We start from the raw sequence: 21,703 nt of genomic DNA on the forward strand, positions 1-21,703 counted from the left end.
GGGCGGCGGACTCGGTCTTACTCACCGGCGACTGGCGAAGCCGCTGCCCGGCGAGCCCGAGCTCTGCTCTGGGTAGTTGTGCTGCAGGGTTGATGCTGGGAATTGATAGAGGAAGCCCGTCCCGACCGCGCATCCGTGCAGGCAGCAGCACCAGGACAAGAAAAGTGCGAACCGCATTTTTGCGAGAACAGGGGTTTCCTCCCGCCCCCGCCCCCCCTCCTTTTCCTCTTACACGGCGCGGGGCCCCACCGTGCCTCCCCCGGCCGGGGTCACGGCGGGATCCCGCGGCGCGGAGGTGCCCTGGGGACCGGGGACCGCGGGGCAGGGGTGCCCGGGACACAGGGACCGCTGCTCCGGCCCCCAAAGGGAAGCCCCGTCCCCCGGCAAGCCGAGCCCCGGCGGCGGCGGCTGCTGCCCGCGCAGGGGGTCCGGGGCCAGCGCGGCTCTTTGCGCCCAGGGCGCACACTCAGCCCCGGATGCCTTTTCAAATTTGGCGAGGTTGGTCCGACTCCGTCAAAGGGGGCGTGGGGTTTCGGCGTTAACCCTTGCCAGACCCCGCTGCGAAGGGGCTCCCCGTGGGCGAAGGCGGCCGGGTACCCCCGGGCCGAGCCGGGGTGGGGGGGTGTCGAGGTGCGGCCCCCCAGGGGCACGGAACACGCCGGGGCTGCGCGCTCGCAGCGGGGCAGAGCCAGGAGCCCCCCGCGGGCAGCCCCGGCTCAGCTCGGGCACGGGCAGGGAGCGCACCCGGGGGGCCCGAGCCCCGATCCCGAAACATCGCCGACACACAGATCGCAAGGCGCTGTGTCTCCCTGCTTAAGCGAGAGGCAGTTCGTGGGGAACCCCCTGCACTCCGGCAGTGCAGCCCAAACACCCAAAAGCTGCTGCCACGTTCGCACTGCAGAAGTTACACAGATAAGGTAGGAAATTAATTTTTAAGACGCTTCATTCACAAGGTAACCAGTGCAAAAGTAATCTCTGTTTCGGTATGTGCATCCTGCTCGTTTTGGCATCACAGGTAAGCACTCCCTTTGCCTGGCACCCAGGATGGCCCTGAGCTTGGAGAGCTGCACAGCCAGCCCCAGGCAGCAGGAACACTTTTGCAGTCGTGGAAGGGTGCGAGCGTTTCGCAAAGGCAGTACCCCAAAGAAGGACACCACCAGCAAGGCTCCCTCTCTGTACAGCAACTGAGTTTCTGTTTAAAACTCGTGTACATCCCCCATTTGGTGGCAGTGTCACAGACCCCATTTGCTGGCTTTTCAGTGTCCCCTTCCCAGCCCCAGAGGAACCTGGGCTGTGGCAGCTCACCAACTGGGCAAGCCACTCGTCTGAGCCAAACATCACCAGGAGCGGTTTAATTTTTTAAGATGAGACAACTGCCTTTCTAAGTTTTCTACCCTCCGATCCTCCCAAGCTCACAATATCCCTCTGCATCTTCACTGTTTGTGCAGCCAACCAAAGACAGCCCTGATTTACCACAGAAAGCAGGTCTCTTGAGGGGTATCCTAGGGGCCCAGAGCTTCCCTGTGGAGCTCTGCAAAGGCAGAGACCTCTTCCCCTCAGGGCCAACACAATCCCTGCAAGACGCCGCAGCTGGAAAACGATCCCTGCAAGACACTGGGAAAACGGCGAGGTTCATCCCCCACACACGGGTGAGCACCTACCCCTTCCCCCACAGTGCCCACCTCCAGCGCCTGCACACAGAGATAAATAGCCCCTGGCTGGAGCCTGTAACCAGACAAGTTTAGACTGCAAGTGAGGCACCAGGTTTTTAAACAGCCGCTGCCATTAATCACCAGAGCAAATCACACAAGGAGGCAGAGGTGCAGTCTGTACTGCAGCTCCGCGTGGCTTCCCTGGGGCTGCCCCACAGCTGCCCCCGGGGTGTCCCAGACGCAGAGCTGGAGCAGACAATGGATCAGCATTCTCTGGGCTCAAAGGGAGCTCAAAAGGCCTGGTCCAGCAGCACCAGGCTGCCAAGCCCACCCAGAAACAGCCACTATTTACAAAAAGCCCTCGGTGCCTGGAGCTGGGACGGAACAGGGCCCTCTGTCCCCAGCCCTAGCTCATGTCAGCCTGAGCACCCTTCCCTTCAGCCTCCCCTCACCTTCACCAAGGGGAACATCTTCCCTTCCCTTCCCTTCTCCCACCCCCAAGAAAACCCATAGGTCCCAGCAACTCACTTTAAGATGTTCAGCTGCTCAGCCATTTTGCCCAGTCAGTCCTCAGAAATCTCTGCTCAGCCTGACAGGGTAACAAAAAAAGGGGCTTACTCTCTGGTCTCCCCTCTCAGTAGGGCTACAAACTGTCCCAAATCCACCCTTCTCCTGGGAAAGCAGTCATGAGCTGCAGCACACACAAAATGCCAGACAGTTCTCTGAGGCTCCCCTGCCTTTTAATGTGGGCGATCATCCTCAGCTCTGTGTGCACCACCCAACTGGGTGCAGCTGGACCCCCACCCCGGGCAGTTTATGGCAGCTCCAGGCTGTGTGCTGAGGGCCTGGTTCAGCCTTTTGTCCCAAATACACTACGTTCCCTCTCCTGACAGGCTGAGATAGATCATTTATTAGTATTTAACAGCACCAGTGGCTTTCTGACCCATTCTCCTGGCTTGGGTTAGCCCCTTTGGAAACTCTTCGTAGTCTTCAAGTCTTAACTGTCCAAGAGCATTTTATTTTCAGTTGCATGCAGAATTTGCTGCTTCAGCCTTCACTGACTTTGCAAGACCCTAGGAGATATTAAACACAGGTAATTAGACAAGACATGATTCTGGCAAATTATTAGAGACATCTGTAGGAAGCTAACGTTCTTCCTATTTCATGAACTGAGAGACTGGAGACCAGAGGTCAAATGACTTTGCTCAAGACTGCAAAGAGCTAAAGGCAGAGCCAGAAATAGAGCTCAGATCTCCAGGCTCCCATTACTTCTGCCCTGTCCCTAATGCACATTTGCTTCTACTCTGTATGGCTGATTTAAAATGAAAATGAAGAACTTCCAAGCTGGTTTTGGAAAGAGAGAAGAAAAGGTGATATTGTCTACTGTAAAGGCAGAATTAAAGATGACATTTCATTTTAGTCCTTTGGATATGCATAATATAATCAAACACAACAGCAGTAATAAATGAATATTTTTTCTCCCCACAGAGTTTATGAGTGCAACATATTCTAACGATTTCTCAAAACTATGTTGATAAATTGGAAACACAGTGATGGAGGTAACAAAGACAGCCAACAAAAACATAATCCATTTAGTTTATCAGAGAGACTAACTTTAAGAAGAGAACCCTTGAAAGCTGAACAGTCCTGTTCTTATAAACCAGACATCGTATATTTCAAAATATAAAGCCTTTTTATGCCTGTGCATAAGCATGTTAATTAAAGATTTGCCCCAGCAATCAGGGCTAAATAAATTATTTGGATGTATTTCACCAATTCAGTTCAAGCTGGAAGAGGCGGGGTGTGTACTGGAAAGCCACAATGAGTGGAAGCACAGGGGGAAATAGGGAAGAGGCAAGGGCCAGGTTTTCAATTTACCAACCCCATTGACTTTGCTATCATGAAAAAGCGGTCCCTCAAGGGCCTTCCTCCCACACACTGCTCACCTTCCATGTAAGTGACAGCCTTGCACTGCCATGTCAGGGGACTAATCCGTTGGATCTGTGTGGGCATACCGGGTTTCACATGGTCTGGAGTGGTTTTCAGCTTCCCAGTCCATTGGGCACACCTGAGACATCAGGAAGTGGTGTGTGAAAATATCTGTAATTCCTTTAAACATACACACCCCGTGCAAGCCGGACAGTAAATGAAGTGGGGGCGAAATACAGGCAATAAAAGGAACATTCAAAGTTTAGGCTGATCTTTGTTCAGTCGCAAAGGAAAAAACTGGCATGATACAGCAAAAGAGGGATTTGTTTTCTACAATGTTTCCGGTTTGAAAGGTGGCTCAAAATGGTAGAAAAGCAGTCGTAGCTGTAAGGAGAGTCCAGCTCCAGAACTGCAGTGCCAGCTCAACTGTTCAGCACCACTTACAGTATTATAAAAGTTCTAGGTACCTGGAAAAAAAAAAAAGTCACAATGTTGTTAGAATCATGGCAAACAAATTTTGAAACTCATCCCTTGGATTTTGTGAGTGCTTTCATGTGGATACTAAGAAGAGACCAAAGGAAAAGCAGCTTTGTTCTAGTTGATAAAACCTTGTGGAGCTTTAGAATTATGAAGTGTCCTTTTGAAGTTAAAATGAAGGCATTGATAAGACCATCTAAAACAAAAAATAATTTGGATAAACCCCTTTAGCTTCTTTAGATGCCCAGATTATTTCATTGCCATATAACAAAGCACTCAAGGAACCTTGGAAAATTAGAAGAGATGGATAAGAGGTTAGTAACAGTAAGAGTTTGACCTCTATTATAAATTAAATTATAAGATTACTAAAGTTAATGCAACGTGTCTGTTATGGGGAGTCAAACCAAACCTGAGCCAAACTGAAAATTTTAGGGGACTGTGGTGGTTTTTCTTTCAAACTAGGAGGTAGCTAGTGTGTGAGAATTTCTGGAGTTTGACCTGGAATAAATCAATCGCAGCTGAACTCAAATGGAATAGAACTGAAAAAACGTCACACTTACACAAGCAGTTTAGCATACAGTAAACATGACAGACAGGAATATGGTATGAAACACAAGAAATGATCCAGAAGTCATGACTTTGGCAAAATTTATTGACCTTAGATGAGAACTTTGCACGAGTGAAGCACTGGATAAAATAACTCTGATTGAAACATAACTCAGCAGATGGAAAATGTGATGACTCAAGAGATCAGTGAGACAATGACTACATCCGGTGGAATTACACATGCTCTGAGCATTACTGTGTCCCGGGAAAAATAACTGGTCACCTGATGTCAGGCAAAAATTCTCCCAACTGTCCATGCACTGAGGCACTGATCTGCACAAGCACAGGGAGTTTGTGGACACACCCTTGATCCATCAGCCTCACCAAGAGCACAATAAAGCAGGGACTCACACAGGTGTGATAAAGCCAAGGCACAAATAGCACCAGGTCTATCGCACTCAAACCTGCCAGAGTAGAAACACATTCAGAAGTAACGAGGAAGGACTGCAAGAGTTATCCAATTCCTCTTCCTTCTCCCTGCTAGAAGGCAGGATCTATTATACATAGATTATTGTTGGCACAACTTTTTCCACCTTGTTCTGAAAGGCCATCAGGATGGAAACTCCCCGTGCTCATCTGCAAACATCTTCCAATGCTTTGTGCTCTGTACTGGTAGTTTTTCTTAACATCCAACCTCAGTCTGTTTTGTTGCAATTTAAGCTGTTAATGTCTCACTGTCTCCATTATGGATGTAGAAAACTCCTCACTTTGAATAGATTAATTTAATTCCTCAAAGGACTTTTAAAAATGTTTTAACACCTCTCCTTGCCTTCTAGAAGCAAAGCAATGCCAACTTCTTACATTGTTCTGATCCTTTTTGGTATTCTCTGGACTTTCCAGCTGGTTTACATCTATCTCATAGTATGGCACCCATAACCTACACTTCTGTGCAATACCTCTGCTCTGCTGAAGATTTCCCATTTGGACATGTGTACATCATTGTTAATCCATGTTTAGTTTGGGATTCTCTACCTTTTCTGCAGAACTGCTAGCCTGACTTTCCCCTATCCTGTATTTGCTAGTTAAAATTGCTCCTGCCAAAGCATAGTGCCCTGCAGTTGTCCTTAATGAGTTTCATCTTATTTTATTCAGATCATATCACCAATTTGTCAAGATCACTTGAAATTTTAATCCTGCCTTCCAGTGTTCTTGCATTCGGTTCCAGCTTTGCCTCATCTACAGATTGAATAAGCATGCTCCCCCTTCAATCACTGAGGTCACTAAAGAAAACATTGGGAGGTTTCTCTCCATGTCTGTATCCTCAAACTATGTTCCTGTTCATTAACTGTTCACTAAACATTATTCAGTCACTGAGGACTGCCTGCTTGCTTGATGCTGTACAGGACATAAACACTGAACTTATAAACTCTCCAGACCACCGACAGCCTTGAACTTCCACAACAAAACTAAGTCCTTTATAACATGCAGTGGAAGGAGCTACCAGACACCAGACTGCAGCTTTCAATGGAGTTGCTGACTATAGGCTATCCAGATTCAACAGTATCCGAATGCTCAGCTGATTCGAAAATCCATCCTGAATCACGGACTCTCTCTGACTCTCAGAGAAGCAAGGACTTTCATGACCAAAGAATGTCTCAGTTCTGCCCCTGAAACCCTTCTACTTCTCTCAATTTCTCCACGGACGCAGGTTGCCTGAATGGGAGTCCGAGTTCCCCTTCTGTATTGTGCAAGTCACATAGAAGGGAGTGGGCTCACCCCCTTCCTGACAAAATAGACAAGTAAAGGCACACAAGACAGGTAAGAAAGGATTTATGGAAATAAGCACCCTCTTCCCAGCTCCTGCACACTCCGGAGGTTGTGCCACCCACCCTGTGGAGCCAAGGAACAGAAGAACTGGAGGGGATGCAAGTGGGGAGACTGGAGGCCCCTTTCCTCCACACAGAAAATCCGTATGTTCATCCATATTTTTCCAGCTTTTATTGATTCTTTTCAAATCTCCTAGGAACTTTCCCCGTAGGCCATGACAATGAGGCCTAACCACAATAGTCTGCTTTTCTTAGCTGGCTTTCACAGGCACCCTAGCAGTTGGCTATGGTCCTTTGTGGGCTGCAAGCTGAAAACTGCTGCTCTATAGCCATTGTACAGGGACCACCACCTCCACAGCATGACCCTGCCCAGCTAAGATCTGAAATTGCCTCCAGGATTTTCACCTTAGGTGTCTGCAGTTCAGGTGGATTAATAGCAGCCCTATGCATTCTCCCCCTTCTCTCCCCTACGGTGTCGCACAGACTCCTTACGGCCAGCCACTGGTCTTCACGCTTCAAACTTCTTGCCAGTCAGTGCCTTCCTGCACCATCTTTGCCTGCGCTGGGCTGTACCACACAGGCTGCAGGACCTTCTGTTTCCTCCTTGCTGCCAGGGTTTCTCAGAGCCTCCTCTGGCACGGCTTTCACTGGCTCTGTGTTACTACTGGTCAACAGTCAGCCACAACCAGTCATACCTGTATTTTCCTGGCAGTTCTATCTTCAGGTTTTTCTGCTCTAAAGCACTGTGCATCTAGATTCATGGGACCCCACTGATAACTGACATTACATATTTCTTGAAGCATTCACATGAGCCTCTCCCTTCTCTGTCTTCATTCTTTTCCCAAGATCCTATTTTTCAAATTAAGTCTCCTTGTTTTCATAGACTTTGTCTGTTTCAGTGTGATTAATCCCCTTCATTATTTTAAAATCATTGACTGAATCACAGCAAGATCTCTTTTTAAACAAGATAATACCAAAGCTCTTCAGTCTTGCTTTATAACTCAGAGCTGAAAGGCACAGCATTATTCTCATTTTCCCTGCTTTATCCCCTTAATCATATCCTTCTTAGGTAGAGTGAGCAGTACTGAAAAGAGCACTCTGAACAAGAACTCACCAGTGTTTTATGTAATAACACCACCACCTTTTTGATATATACTCTGTTCTTACTGTAATGCAACTCAACATCCTGTTCAGTTGTTGGGGTCTTTTCTCTACAGCTGTGTGTTAGGCTGAGAGCTCTGGGGATTATTTAAAAAGAATATTCTCCAGATTTATCAATTTACCTTCATGAACATTTTGCTCTATTCATTCTAAGGGGAGCAATCACGTAAGTAAACCCCAACACTGTTCAGTGGCATTGTCTTGCTCTTTAGCTGGCTCTCTACCTAATCTCCTCTCTTCAATCTTACAGATTCCTCCATGGAAGCAATAAAAAAGCAGCTAAGGTGCTAAATACGAAAGAATCACTGTAGGCATTAAAGGCTAAAGTCACTGCAAGGCAATTGGATCCAAGTATTTCTTGGCTACGCACACGTACGCTAATGCTAGCTTAGGCGTTCACAGTACACCCCATTGCCACCAATGGATACCACACCTAATGGGCTCGGTATCCAAAATCCACCCCTCTTCCAGGGCCTCTGGGTGGTTTTGTCAAACAAGCTTAGTCTGAGCACCTTCTTGAACTGGCTGCATGCAGATTGCCCTCACCTCCATTTCTAAATGACCCAAACTGGAACTACTATATTGTACTTCACAAATACCAGCTCCTCGCATAGAACACGGATCTCTCTTTCACCACAAGAAATGCTCTTCATCTCTCTTTGTTTTCTGTTCTGCCTAAGGGAGATCAATCTCTTCACAGATGCCAAACCAATCCCAAGTAATCCTCTGGGATTACACTGCCTCACAACCCCTCATGCCACTGGATCTCAGGCAGGAAGGATACATGGGCTGTCAGTCTACACCCAGAAAGAATCTGGTTGAACTCCCTGACCTACCGGAGCCATCAGGCAATCTCTCAGTGCCTCCCTTTATAACACAGGGTTTAGTGCTTTGTTATATGTCATGGCTGTTGTAAGGATAATAGAAATGGAATAAAAATGATTTGGTATAAATAGTAAAAATAATGAAAGAAGAGAAGAAAAAAATAAAAGCAAGATGAGATGTAATCTAAAGAGAGAGATAAATTGTTCTTTTTTGGCAGAAAGAAGATTTTAAAGTCTACAAGATACTATGAAATGTTTAAAATGATTGTTGCCCAAAAAAAGAAATAAAAGCTTTTGACCAGAGTAAGGAGATTTTTGGTATGTGATGGAATGGTAGGACAAGACGATCAGCCTTGCTGTGTGCCTGGAAAGAAGTGGCTCACAGCAAAGCACTTCTTGGCTCAATTCACATCTTGGGTATTTAACTCGAAGATTGTTGTGAAGAACCCGGTGCAGTGCCCCAACTGTAGGGTGATGCACTACTTTGCATTGAAAACAGGTGTTCAGCTGGCTGGCTTTCTAGTGGAGCACAGTAGATTTGTCCCAGATTTTCTGCACATGATCTCTAGGTAATGCTTGCCCTTTTTTCACATGTTTCAAGAAAATTAGATAATTATTTTCCATGTTCTGAGCCATCCCTGAACTGACTGACAATAGATTTGCAGAGCCGAGCTGTAGGTTGGGCAGAGAGGGAGCCTGGTCAGCTTACAGAGGAGGTGAGGGGGCTTTGGAAAAGGCAGTGCTGCCATTCTGGAGCCTGTCAGAGAACAACCACAGCTTGTAACACACGCCCTGGCACGCTGCAGTTAGGGCCAGCGACCTACTGAGGTGCAGTCTCTGGCAGGGGAAGAGGACAGCAAACAGTCTTGATAACCCAACCATTCCTTTCCTTAGTTTTGAAGCTGTGTTAGGTAAAGAGCTACATTAACTGAAACTCTCCACTTTATCCGTTTTAAATGGCTTTGAGATACAGTTTCTTTGAAAGATCCCATGTAATCAATTTCCATTGTCTTGTATATATTTGCAGAAGATAACAGCTTCATTAAAATATGGTGTGCTATTAACAGCAGTAAATATATAGCCTCAAACCTTAAAATGTAATGCAATTAAATAAGAAATATGAACCTAAGGAGGTTAAGTGCAATCAACCACTGACATTTACATTTGATTTGAATTAAAAAACACACACAGAGGGAAATAAAGGGCCTCCGTACATACTTGGATAACAGGAAATCCCCTGGATGTGAAAATAGTGAATTTAAGAATGGAGAATATAAAGGTCTAGTTCAAATTAAAGATTTTATGACTGAGGACTCCATTAAATCTTTGAACACTTACAGTAAAAAGTTTGGAATGCTTCCAGTCCAATTCTTTATGCTCTCACAAGTGACAGATTATACTTCTGAACTTCTACGGCAAGAGAAAGAAAGAGTGATTGTATTAATCCATCTAAATCTAGAGCTTGCTAATTAAGATAAAAACTGTAACAATCTGTGCTTAGGTGAAGCATAGTATTTTTATAACCCAGCTCAAGACATCACCACTAGCCAAGCCAAAAGTAGATTTAAGTTTTCAAACTATTGAAGAACAATAAAATAACGAACCACTTAATACAACACGATCAACAACCTGTACTAAACATGAACTCTTTTATAGCACTCAGTCTACTTTGCTTTTTATATTTCCAAGGCATTCCTCACGGTATTTAAAACCCATAGTACAACATGCTGCTTCTAACTCTACCCCTACCTGCAGAAGCGCAAGGATCTTCAATTGCAGCAAGTCTGCAGTGGCCAGCCACGTTTAAAGTGCCAGTCTCCCACCTAGGTGTATTTGTGGCCATAAGATATCAAGGAGGTCCTTTCAAATGAGGAGTTTGCAACGGAACCGAGCATTGGAAACTAACATACTACTTTTCACAGGTTTCAAAGAGAATCAAGGCAAAATTACCAAGGCTACAGATTTTGAAGTTGCGAGCATAGAGTTAAGCGTTCACCACTGTATCCAGATACCTAAGCAAAGGAGCAAGGATTTGAGATCTTGTTCCAGACTCCTCCAGCCACACTAATTACTGGTATAAATCTGTTGTCTCAGATGGCTTACTGCCAAGAGGTAATTGAGCCTTAAATGAAAATGAATGTGAGACATCTGAAAAGACAGCTGATTTGGCCCAGGATGTTAGCAGAAACATAATGCCTGGAAGGACCACAGGGTTAAGGAACTCCCATGTTTGGCCATAAACTCCAAAGTAACACATAAGTCAAATCAGAGGATGAAAATGAGAGAAAACAAATCTTCCTGTTGGTAGGCTCTCCTCTCCTATAGGACCACATTGCAGTCCCTCTAAAGACAGGACATACATTTTCGCTTGCTTTCTATGAAGTCATTGAGGGTCTGGCCTTGAGTGAATAAATAGATCAGACCATGTGAATAAATGCAGGCTCTTTCCAGGCCAACAGGGGCAGCAGACACCACAGCTGTTGGCAAGAAGCAAAACTCAAAGGAACTTTATATTCAGTACCGGCCTAATAGAAAAGGTTCCATAAGCCCTTGTGAATCACAAGTAGCAATTATCCTTCAACTGTCTTGTTTTGGTACCTTCTAATCTCCCACCTATGAAACTGGTTTTACCGAACATAAAGAGGTTTATCACCCAGCCCAACAAGGCTGCCACGTTCTCTTCTATGAGCAAAGGGTGCCCAACACATCCCAGCACAATATTGCTCATTTCTCTCTGCCAGGCTGTATTTCTCTGTGACTGCTCTCACAAACAGGTACTGAGAACATGAAATGTAAGAGGTCTGACTCCTCGTATGACTCTGTGCACGCTTTAGTTCAGTGTACACCTGCACAGTAGCCCAAAGAAACGGTCCCATCCTTGTCCCACTTGGCCACATCCCCACTGGTCCCCATCACCTTCTTTCTGGTGGTACCAGGTTTTTGTGCAGTGATGCAGTGAACAGGTTCAGGGAGCTGATGTTTGGGGTTTTTTCCAGAGGCATCAGACTAGTTTTCAATTGAATCAGTTCCATCTAAACAGGTAGTTCAAAGGAAGTGAGACAGAGAGCTGGGAATGTGAACGGAGGCAACACTACTTCTTTGAATAGGTGGTGACACGAGTTTATGTTTATGCATCCACAGCATAAATTAAGAGTCAACAGGCAGTAAAGACTCTCCTAAATAGCTGTTTCCAGCAGGTAATTCAGAATACCTAAACCAGAAACCTAAAATCAGACTGCAGGAATATGATGAGACCATAATGTCTCAGTACTGTAATTCCCACAAAGAGCTGAAGCTCTATTTACAAATGCAAATGATCTGGGCTTTAGCAGACATACTTTTGCTTAATGTTTTTTTTTCCATGGAAAAATTGAAACTTTCCCCCTGTGAAGGGGAAAGAAGACCCTCTGAAGGGCTCTCCTGCTAACACAATAAACATCTGTGGGTTCTTTCCTCTCAAATGCTGTTTTTCTAGGGGGTCCCTCTCTGATGAATTAGCAGTCCCAGTAGATCATGGCAAACAACCCTGCATACCACATCTTAAGAAATGGTACTTCTTGGAACATATCGGTTTGGTCTGCCTTAATGCAGGCAAGTTAACACCACATTATCAAATGCACTGAGGTCACCAACCTCCATCAGATGATCTGCTTGATCCTTTTTAGACCAAAAAAAAAAAAAAAAAAAAAAAAAAAAGCTTGGATTCCTTACAGAAATCTGAGTGCTCCAAGCTGGAAGCAGTAGGCTCGGCCACTCACAGCCCACCCACCTACAGATCAAGATGGACTGGAACAACCTCCTCCATGAGCCAGAAAAGTGGAGGGGGTTGGGAGGTGGGAGGAAGAGTTTCATATTTCATCTACCACTTTTAATAGAAAACAGAACGTGGTGGGGGGTTGAAAGGAAAATGGCAAATCTCTGGAGATCCTAAGTGTTGGCCTTGCAAGTCAAAACTGTCAATCACACCATATCCCCTCCAGCTCGTACTTGAAGGGAAGGAAAGGAGGCAATGGACTGGCACGTTTAGCCACTAGGTGTTACTGTTGCTCCACAGAATGTGGTCAGAGCAACCACTTCAGAACAAGCAAAACATCAGAGACATCTGATGCAGCTGGACCTTAAGATTTAAACCGTAGAAACTAAATCCTACTTCTGGATTCATGTATTGTGACTCAAAAACCAGAGCACTTCGGTGTGTTTTCTTGGGGGGGGGGGAGGGTTTGTGGAGGCAGACTGCTGCTCCTTGTGTTTTGTTTATACATCGCTGCGCAAATGGAGCAGGTCAAATTCATCCCTTGGGAACTTCCACTGCCTTTGATGAAGGTACAGAGAGAGAATTGGGCTGCTTAAGGTGTCACCAAGTTCATATCCAGGAAAAATACACTGGCCGCTGAGTTGTCTGCCTCCCTGCCTCCTCTGTGACTGCTACGGGCTGCACTGACACTTAGAGGCATTTGAACTAACCCTAGCTCAGCTGTCAGCCAGGTGGGTTCCTCAGGCAAGTCATTTAACCTTTCTCTGCTTTTGTTTCTCCATCTATAAAATGGGAATGAAGATCCTCATCTCCTCTGGCAAGGACTGCGAGACCACAGATAAATCAGAGCTGTAACCCTGGACAATCTGTTGTCCATGGGTTTTGCATGAGCTTTTCCTATCGATTCCAGAATAGGTTTTCTGAGAGAGAAAGACTGAACTGAGTGCACAGTCCTCCTCAGCAGCCACTTTTCAGTGGAACAGACTCATGATAAAGAGCAGTGCTCCACTGCACCCCTGTCAATGCACCTGTTTCTGTTTAGGTCCTTTTTCACAGCTCTACCAAATCTTTATCCAGGGGACAGCCACACTTCATCCAAACCGCCATCATTTGCTCCATCAGCTAGGCTCTGAACCTCAGACACATCCCTTCCCTGAGCTTCTTAAGCTACAAGCATCGAGTTTAGAATAATATTTTCTCCTTGATTTTTAATAACAGGCTTCAGCATGCAAAAATTGGTGTTTCTTCCTTTCAGTGCTTGTGTTCTACGCCCAGCATAAATAAACAGAGGGTGTAATGCAGGTCTCTGGCTGCGCCCACGAGAAAGCTGTTCTGCACACACACGACCAATGTCATGCAATGCACAACAAACAGGCAGAGCATTCATTCTCATGGTAAGTCTTGCCACATGGTTGTACTTCTAACCAAGGCATTATTTTCACACAACTTGATTTGAGTGCTCTAGGGTATGTTTTCCAAACTTTGGAAACGTTCTTACAGTACATTAAACGAAGTACCAGTACTGAGCCACAAAATCTTATGAAAGATTTTTTGAGTTGTTTTCATAGGAAAAATTTTATATGGCACATTAAATGAAAATATAATGCAAATTTAAAATACTGTTCTCCAAAAGACAGAATTATTTGCAAGTGCTAAAGTACTATCTGAAAGGTGACTGGCACTATATTTTACTGCTGCTTCCAGTAAAACCTGTGGGCCTCTAACTTGGAGGCAAAGTCCTCAAGCATCACATGCCTTGATACAGCCATCAATGTGTCTCATAGTTTGAGTTCTCACAGACATTTCTAGAGTGAAGAACAGTTTTATTGAACGATTATTGATAGCCTGCAATTGCTTTTGGCTTTTGAAGGAAGAAGGCGGATCTGTCCACAGAGAATCATCTGGAGATGATAATTTTTGCTTGCTACCAAAACATTATCGTGGAAAACCAGCTATTAATAAATACAAGACTTGTAGACCATTACCAGATTGTCTGGAAGTAGTTCACTTACTGCTGGAGTTTTCTCTCTGCTGCAGTCTAACGAAGCGTTTTAAGTAAGTGAAACGAAATGGCCTTGCTGATTTGTACACGAGTACTCTCAGCAAACACTACATCAGTAACTAACATAACTTTACCCATATGCCTAAGGCAGATGCTGATAACATATAATGTACTTGACTTCGATGCCTTTGGAAACATCACCCTAAGTGGCTTGGAAGCTGAATTCCCACTTTCTAAAGTGGCTTCAAACCCTAAATCACAGGGAAAAATCCAAAAATTGCAGCCTTAGTCAGTTGTGCTCTCCTTACTCTTCAGTGGCTAATATAAACACACAAAGACCCTATCTGACACTTCATCTAAAAATTAATCCTAATTGCTTTCCGGGCAGCTGCACAAACAGCCAGTTACCCAGCTTCAGTTACCTCTTACTCCTCCCCTCCCCCCCCCCCTTTTGTGCTGCTGTCCACAAAAGGACCCTCTATAACACATTTCTCTTCATGTGCTAGTGGCAGCTAATAAGATGCGCCAGCTAATACAACAGGGTGTCCTAATTTCTTCTCCGTGGGTCACCCTTACTGTCTTTTCTTCGGAAATTAGTAGGTCTGAAATGTGGAGAACTGCAGAAAGGATTGACTACAAGTTGTCCCAATTCAGTGTGAATTCGGTCCTGAATCACACATGGATCTTCACAAACAGAAAACACACGTGCAGTTTGCTACAGCAGAATCAAATTCAGTGCTAGGTGCAGCTACTGTTTTTCCATTGTCTTTGTCCCACCCACCTGAAAAAAAAGTGTTTTCCCAAGTTGAAAATACTGTGAGAATGGTGTGATGCCACTGCCACACTGAACCATCCTAAACTATCCCTGTGTAAGGAGTGAAACAGCAAGTAAGTCTACAGTGTGATAGAAAAGGCTCTGCCCCCTCAGTGGTTCACATTTATTAGCGGTACTGGCAGCACACGTTTACATTATGGTAGCACCTAGAGGCCCTATTTGGTCTAAAACCGCTATTGTACCTGGGCACTGAGCAGCTCTGAAGCAGCACAGCTGCCTGCCAGATGTTTTTTCTTAGAAGCTGCAATTTTAAAAAGCCTCTTGCTTCCCCTAACGAGCCTTAGTAAGAAACTTCAAGAGCTTGCTTCATCATCCATTCAAGGAGAATCCGCAGTTAAAATCACTCTGGAACTTCAGGCAAGGACAGCCCTTCTCAAGCTAGTGAGGGCCAGCACTGCACTGCGTGAGCATTGTGTGATTTTTTTAGTATCCGTTCGCCTGACTCTTGCTTTCCAGAGGTCAGGAAGCCCTAGGGGACACCTCTCCCCCAAAACTGCGGGCAGGAGGATGCGCTGCCAGTCCTGCCCGACGGACACAAAAGCTGGGGCCCCCCTCAGGGCACGTCGGTTGGGGTTTAGAGCCGCACAGGTGCTGCAAACCCCGCGGCGGGCAGCGTGAGGGAGCGCCGGGCGCGCACAGGCCCGAGCCCGCCGCAGCCACACCGCCAGCTCCGTCAGGGGGTGCCCGGGGAGAACCCACCACCAGGATACCTGAGGGGCCGCGCCCATCTCCCGCGCCACGGGCCCTGCTGTGTGCGAGGACAGGAGGAACAGCAGCAGGCGGCGGCTCGGCTCGGCTCGGCTCGGCTCGGCTCGGCAGAGCCCCCACCCGCAGGACTCCCCGCCGCCCGGGCGGGACGGCACCCCGGGACGGCACCTCACGACGGCCAGGCGGCGGCCCGCTCCGCCCCGCCCCGCGGCACGTGACCGCGGCAAGGCCAATGGCAGCGCTCCTTCCCCGCGTTACCGGGCGACGGGCGGGCGCGGGGAGCCGCCTCCTCCCGCCATGCTGAAGGCGAAGGTGCTGCTGGTGGGGCCCCGTGAGGTGAGCGCGGCCCGGGCCCGCCCCAGCCGCCGCCTGCTCCCCCCCCCCCCCCCCCCCAGGCCGTACCTACCTCCGCCCGGCCCCTGACCGCCCTCCCCAAGGCCCGCGCCTGCCCCCTGAGGGCCGCGGGCGCTGCGGCCTGCCTTGGGCGGGGCCCGCGGGGGCGTGATGGCGGCGTCGCCGTGAGGAGGGTGCGGCTGTGGAGGCTGGGGGGGTCCCTGGAGGCGGAGGGAGGAGGGGGCAGGGGGCAGGCCTGCGTGCGCGGGAGCCTTAGCGGGAGGGGGAGCGGGGTGCTGGGCTAATCGCCGTGCTCTTCTCTTCGTGGTGGCTTTGGCACGTTGAATCCCTACGGGTGTCTCACTCCCGCTTTCTGCCAGTCCGGAAAATCGGTGTTGGCAAACTTTGTTTCGGAGAGCACAGAAGGGATCGGCAGCTGCAGCCCGACGCAGGGCGTGAGGTGAGTGAAAGCCGGTGGGACGGTGACCGCACCGAGCCCTGGCAGCCGCCCGCCCCTCGGGCAGCCGGGGCGGTGCCGCAGTGCCCATCCGCTCCTTTCCGCAGGATCCTGGAGTACGAAAAGCCGAACTTGAGCGGGAACAGCAAGGGAGCCGGGTGTCGATTTGAGTTGTGGGATTGCAGTGGTGATCAAAAGTAAGCCAGCATCGCTGTTACTGCCTCCAGGTTACTTAATTCATAATGCTTCTGTTTACACAAAATATTCATACTTACGGCCTAAAACCAATGGTCTTTTTGAGATGAGGAATATTCCTGACTCTTTACTCCATTAAATTTTTTCATAACTTTCTGCTATAAAGCATCTGATACTAAGTGCTCTCTGCCATGATCCCAGCTGACACTGAACCTTGGTTTGGATAAGGACCGAGTATAGCAGTGAAGTCCATCGCTCCTAGAATGAAGTCACAGGTACAGGAGACAGAGGGAGGCCCACTCTGTAATTACCTTTATCTCCTTGAAGTTATTACATGAATGGACTTGAAGTGAGGTGTATATATGATTGAAGCCTTAGTTTCAAAAAAATGCAATTGAGAACCTGACAGATCTGTTGTTAGCGGAAAAGTTTAAATAAGCATTTGACCAAATACTACATTGTCAGCAAGTCATGGGACCAACTAACGTAACAGGTAAGTCAGAATATTTAGAATATGATAGATCACTGTCAAGGTTACTAACATTACAATAAAGAAAAAGTACTGAAATGTGTTCTTGAGGAGGGAATAAATTTTGAGGAGTCTGAGTGCATGTTTTTGTTTTCCAGCTGTCAGTCTTACTGTTTTCCATGCATCTGTTTTTCAAGGTTTGAAACATGCTGGCCAGCTCTGATGAAGGACTCTCATGGCGTAATAATAATCTTCAATCCTGAGCTGCCCAGTCACCTGAAAGAAATTGAAATGTGGTACTCCTCTTTTGTGCAGCAGCAGCCACTGCTTGATAGTCAGTGTCTCCTGGTTGCACATCACAAGCCAGGCAGTGTGGGGGACACAGAAAATCTGTCCTTGGGTAAGAAGATGGAAACTCAATCTGTAACTCAGAGGTTTTTTTATTGATATGTGTATCTTTAAAATTGTTCATACCTTATGGCTTGCATTTTTTCATGTAAATCTGCCAAGCAAAGAATAGTGGAGTGCTTTGCAAAAACAGAAATAATGGATTTCAAAGGTCATCTAGAAGGTGAGCAATATTCCTGTTTCACAAAAGGGAAAGCAAAGGCAAGAAAAGTTTGAGTGACTGACTTCTCTAAGGTCACCCAGTGAGTATGCAGCTCAGCCAGGAATTGGAACTCCTGACATACTTCATCATCACTAGTAGTTTGTTTCTTCCATTGAGTTTTATCTTTTGTTAACTGACACTTTTGAGGCCGTTTCAGCCTGCATTTTATCAATCAAAAGAATAGGAGCCCTTTGAAATAAAAGGCTAATGATCTTCCTCTTAAAATTGGTAATAGGTACCTTATATACCACAAAATTAGTTGTGGCTCTTTATACAAATGAGAACACTCCCTCTGGGCAGCCTGTTCCAGTGTTCAAACAAATACATATTTATTATAAGTATTAATGTGTGTGTTTAATGTAGCAGGATCGCTCCATCATTTTGAAGTAATCAGAGAATGTCCTATCGCTTCAATAGTACAACTGCAATTCGGTGGTGAATTGTTTGATTCTGCCTAACCGAATGTGAGGCCAAACCCAGTACTTTAAGCTTTAACAATAACGTTTGAAGAATTTAACGTAGCAATAAGTTGTACTTTTTTGTAAAGCTATGATGCATTCCTTCTTCACGTGTTCTGTGTTACCTGGGGGAGCATCAAACATGGGATACTACTGAATTCCAACCGACTTCAGCAGGAGCTGTCCCCTGCCCTTGAGTGCGAGTATCTCTTCTGAAAGGAATATACCTAATTATTTTTTTATTTACCTTCAAAGCTTACCCGCTGAACAAGCTAAAACTAATTCATTCCAACTTAGAAGAGGATCCTGAAGATGTTCGGATGGAATTTATGAAATACTTCAGAAGCATTATCACCTTAATAAATGAAAGCAGAGAGAGGGAAGAAATGTCAATTATCTCATAACGTTAAAATAGATACTGAACAGGGGAAAAAAAGAATTATTGTCACTTTGTAAGCTATACTGGCCTGTGAACAGGTCCCCACAGTGAGAATTTGCCAGCCTATAAACACTTCAGCCAATAACCAAGTGCTGACACCAGATGAACTGTGGTGCCAGAGAGATGGCTGCACATCCAGGAATTTGGGTAACTAGCATCGGAGGTAGAGGAAGGTATTTGAAATGTTAGTGTGGGCCAAAAGATAAAGGTACAGCTTATCTCTTCACTTCGGAATCCCTTTTTGTAGAGGTGCTAAGAGAAGAAAGCCTGTCAGAACGTACAATTTGGGGAGTTCTGTTGAAGCATCCGAGTGAAGTGCTCGTGTTAGCTACGTTCCTGGAGAAGTCACGCTTTCAGAAGTCAGTACAAACTGGTTGGAATGGAGATCTGAGAAGCAGCTGCGGTGTTGAACCCACATTTTTATGTTTCAAGTTCTCCCTATCTTTCTGTCCAGCGTCAGGAGAGCACATTGCATAGCTATGGCCTCAGCAAGACAGAGTAGTAGGTCGCTCTCAGGACTAGGTTTTTCTTCTATTCCAACAAGATAAACATGTTGTTGGGGACAATGTTTAGGTCCCTCTGGGAGGAACAGAATTGAAATCTCAGTGTAGTGCAATACTTTGACCTATGTTGGGAGCTCCAATAGAGGGAAAAAAAGGTCTGCGTTGTCCAGAGGAGGAAAAGCTATTTTGAAACTTGCATTACTGTCCCTTGTTGCATTGAAGTGAGTGGTTCCTTAGATAATTTACTTTTTGATTTGTTTGGTTTGCACTCATCCCTGTTCTTAAGTGTTTTGCTGTGGAAAACATGGAGTACTAAGGCAATAAAAACATCTTTAAAATGCATCGGTTTTGTTCTCAAAGGGAAAATTAATTGTGGTTTTGTGGAACTTTTATCGACTTGCTCAATTTTTAGTACAGAAAACAGTGATAGATTTGTAGAATTAGCTCCAACAAGAGACATTTACAAAAACTTTTCGCAGATTCAAGTAGCCAAAGAAATTACAAAACCAGAAGTGTGTATCCATACTGACACACACGTGTTTTTTTTTTTTTCCCCAGAAGATAATTTAAAGGAGCAGAAATCCTTGAGAAGCATCCCCTTTCAACGTGTTCTGCTGCTCACCTTGTGAAGTGTGAGATCAGTGGCTTGTCAGAACTGTGTCTGACCCACAGCCCTGCATTTTACAGACTTTGTTTCACCACGTATTCATGCCGTACAGCTACATTTGAGCTGCAGGTGTTTGTTCAAACAGCCTTGTCCTCACACCAACATTGTCTTTCAGCAAACATCCTTTATGTACGTTATAAAACAGGAAGTACTTGATGCTTTTTAGTTCAAGACAACAAGAGTGAGAGCTGCTTGCGTTTTTCAGTGATCTAGGTTAATTAGTCTACTACTATTCCTATTTTCATAGTTCATTCTTTTCCGAGTAATGAGTAGCCTATCCTTGTGCGAATATTCTGTTTTCCAAGATGACAAGAAGAGATGCCTCAAAAATCTACTTAGTTCTTTACACCTTTCTCCTGGCCTTCCAACAGTGTGCAGTTGGGGCTCACTCCAGGGATTGGTCTGGGAAGCTTCAGTGAGAGCCGAGAGCAGTCAGGGTGTGGTGCGCTGCCATGGGCTGGTGTTAGCAGGAGCTCAGGTCTTGGCCTCACCTCCTCAACATGCCCACAGGTCTCAAGGCAAAAAATTGCCCCTCCTTTCATCAGTCCCCTTCTATGAGATTCATTGTAGTGGCATAACAATGAATGACTGTAGCAACTCAAAGTAAGTTACCTTTATGGTTGTTTTCAGGTAGGAGAAAATTTTTCAGTTATTTTCATATACTGCTTGAAGCACTTCTACATCATCATGCTCAAAATCAACAAACGCATTGCTAGAGCCCGAAAGCCTCTTCATCCCAGTTGTGTTTGGTACTTCCCCAGCTATTTTTCTCTTTGATTATTAAGCCCTGTTTATTTAAAACAAAGGCATGTGAGGTGAAAGATTAGAAGAAGATCTTAGAACATTTCGAAGTGGTAAAACTAATGGCTACAAATAACACAACGGAACATACTGAGCTAGGCTCATACTGGAGAGAATTGCTAGTCCAATGATAGGCTGGTTTGCTCAGGTTGGAACCAGGCGTGTGGCGTGTGAAGTTGCGTGCGCCCCCAAATAACCTGCGCTGGTCTTCTCTAGGGTGCGCGGTGTGCTCACAGCTGGTTTGCTGCCCCAGCTTCTTGTCATTGTCTGCTGGCTCCTCTTCTGCCATTAAGGCTAAAAGCTCCACTCAGTTCAGAGAGGAAAAGAGGGGGTGGTACTGAAAGAAAACATCAGCGAGAGGAAAGACATCAGGAAAGCAAAAAGCAAAATAAGCAATAAGAGATGAAAAGAAAAGGTTGGAGGCCAATAGTGGGAGGTTGGCATTTCAACATCTACATTTTATGTATATGACTTCTCAAACAATCAGGCTTTATATGTTTGCAATCAGTGACGTAGGGTGGTCTCTTGGAGGCAGTTATTGGAAAATTCAGTCTAACTAGAGAACAAGTTTTTTACATGCTGCCTTAGATTATTTTTTCCTTGTTGCCAGCTGTGTGGTGCTGGAACCAATTTTTAAAATATACTGCCTTAATAAATCCAGTTTTTCCCCAACAGCAACATTGGGATACACACTGATAAAAACTGGTGTGAAACGCACCAAATATTTTATTTGCAATGTAACCAGTGTTTGGGAGATTCCAGGGTTGAAAAGTCACTGAACTTCCCTATTCACCACCTTGCTTTATATAAAACGTCAATTAAGATCTTTTTTAAACTCAAAAAAAGGATGTAAATTACAGGTATCTATATACCGCAACGCCTTGTTCATCAGAGAAGAAAACTGCTGTTAGAACCAAACCCAGATCCCTAGACTTGATTTTATATCATCCAGAAAGTTCATAATATGTAATATATGTGGAACATCATTCATAAAATCTGTCCAAGAGATTAATTTCCGTGACTGGTGAAAAACAGAGTAAATACAAAATTAATCCTT

At 45.7% G+C, this 21,703-nt stretch overlaps 2 protein-coding genes across 5 annotated transcripts in view; one reads left to right on the plus strand and one right to left on the minus strand.

The window, feature by feature from the left end:
* COL26A1 (collagen type XXVI alpha 1 chain) overlaps positions 1–177 on the minus strand; it is a 175,351-nt gene extending 175,174 nt beyond the window's left edge. For all 3 annotated transcript variants that reach the window (XM_086475294.1, XM_086475293.1, XM_086475292.1), the window contains exon 1: positions 26–177. In XM_086475294.1, the coding sequence (XP_086331420.1) occupies positions 26–177 (152 nt within the window). The remainder of the gene's footprint in view (positions 1–25) is intronic.
* A 15,818-nt stretch (positions 178–15,995) lies between these two features.
* Positions 15,996–19,476, plus strand: IFT22 (intraflagellar transport 22). Of its 2 annotated transcripts, XM_086475263.1 has the most exons (5): positions 15,996–16,050; positions 16,428–16,507; positions 16,612–16,701; positions 17,366–17,568; positions 18,492–19,476. In XM_086475263.1, the coding sequence occupies exons 1-5, from the start codon at positions 16,012–16,014 to the stop codon at positions 18,638–18,640; spliced, it is 561 nt and encodes a 186-aa protein (XP_086331389.1). In that variant the 5' UTR covers positions 15,996–16,011; the 3' UTR covers positions 18,641–19,476. The 2 variants fall into 2 exon arrangements, with proteins under 2 accessions (XP_086331389.1, XP_086331391.1); XM_086475265.1 differs by lacking the exon at positions 16,612–16,701.
* The last annotated feature ends 2,227 nt before the right edge of the window (positions 19,477–21,703 follow it).

This window comes from Leptosomus discolor, chromosome 18, assembly GCF_034619465.1.
Source record: "Leptosomus discolor isolate bLepDis1 chromosome 18, bLepDis1.hap2, whole genome shotgun sequence".
NCBI lineage: Eukaryota > Metazoa > Chordata > Aves > Leptosomiformes > Leptosomidae > Leptosomus > Leptosomus discolor.

Excerpts from the sequence above, each read along its gene's own strand:
- IFT22 (XM_086475263.1), top strand. The coding sequence starts at position 16,012 with ATGCTGAAGGCGAAGGTGCTGCTGGTGGGGCCCCGTGAG. Across the intron at positions 16,508-16,611 it reads AGCCCGACGCAGGGCGTGAG|GATCCTGGAGTACGAAAAGC; the intron begins GTGAGTGAAAGC and ends TCCTTTCCGCAG. Across the intron at positions 16,702-17,365 it reads GATTGCAGTGGTGATCAAAA|GTTTGAAACATGCTGGCCAG; the intron begins GTAAGCCAGCAT and ends CTGTTTTTCAAG.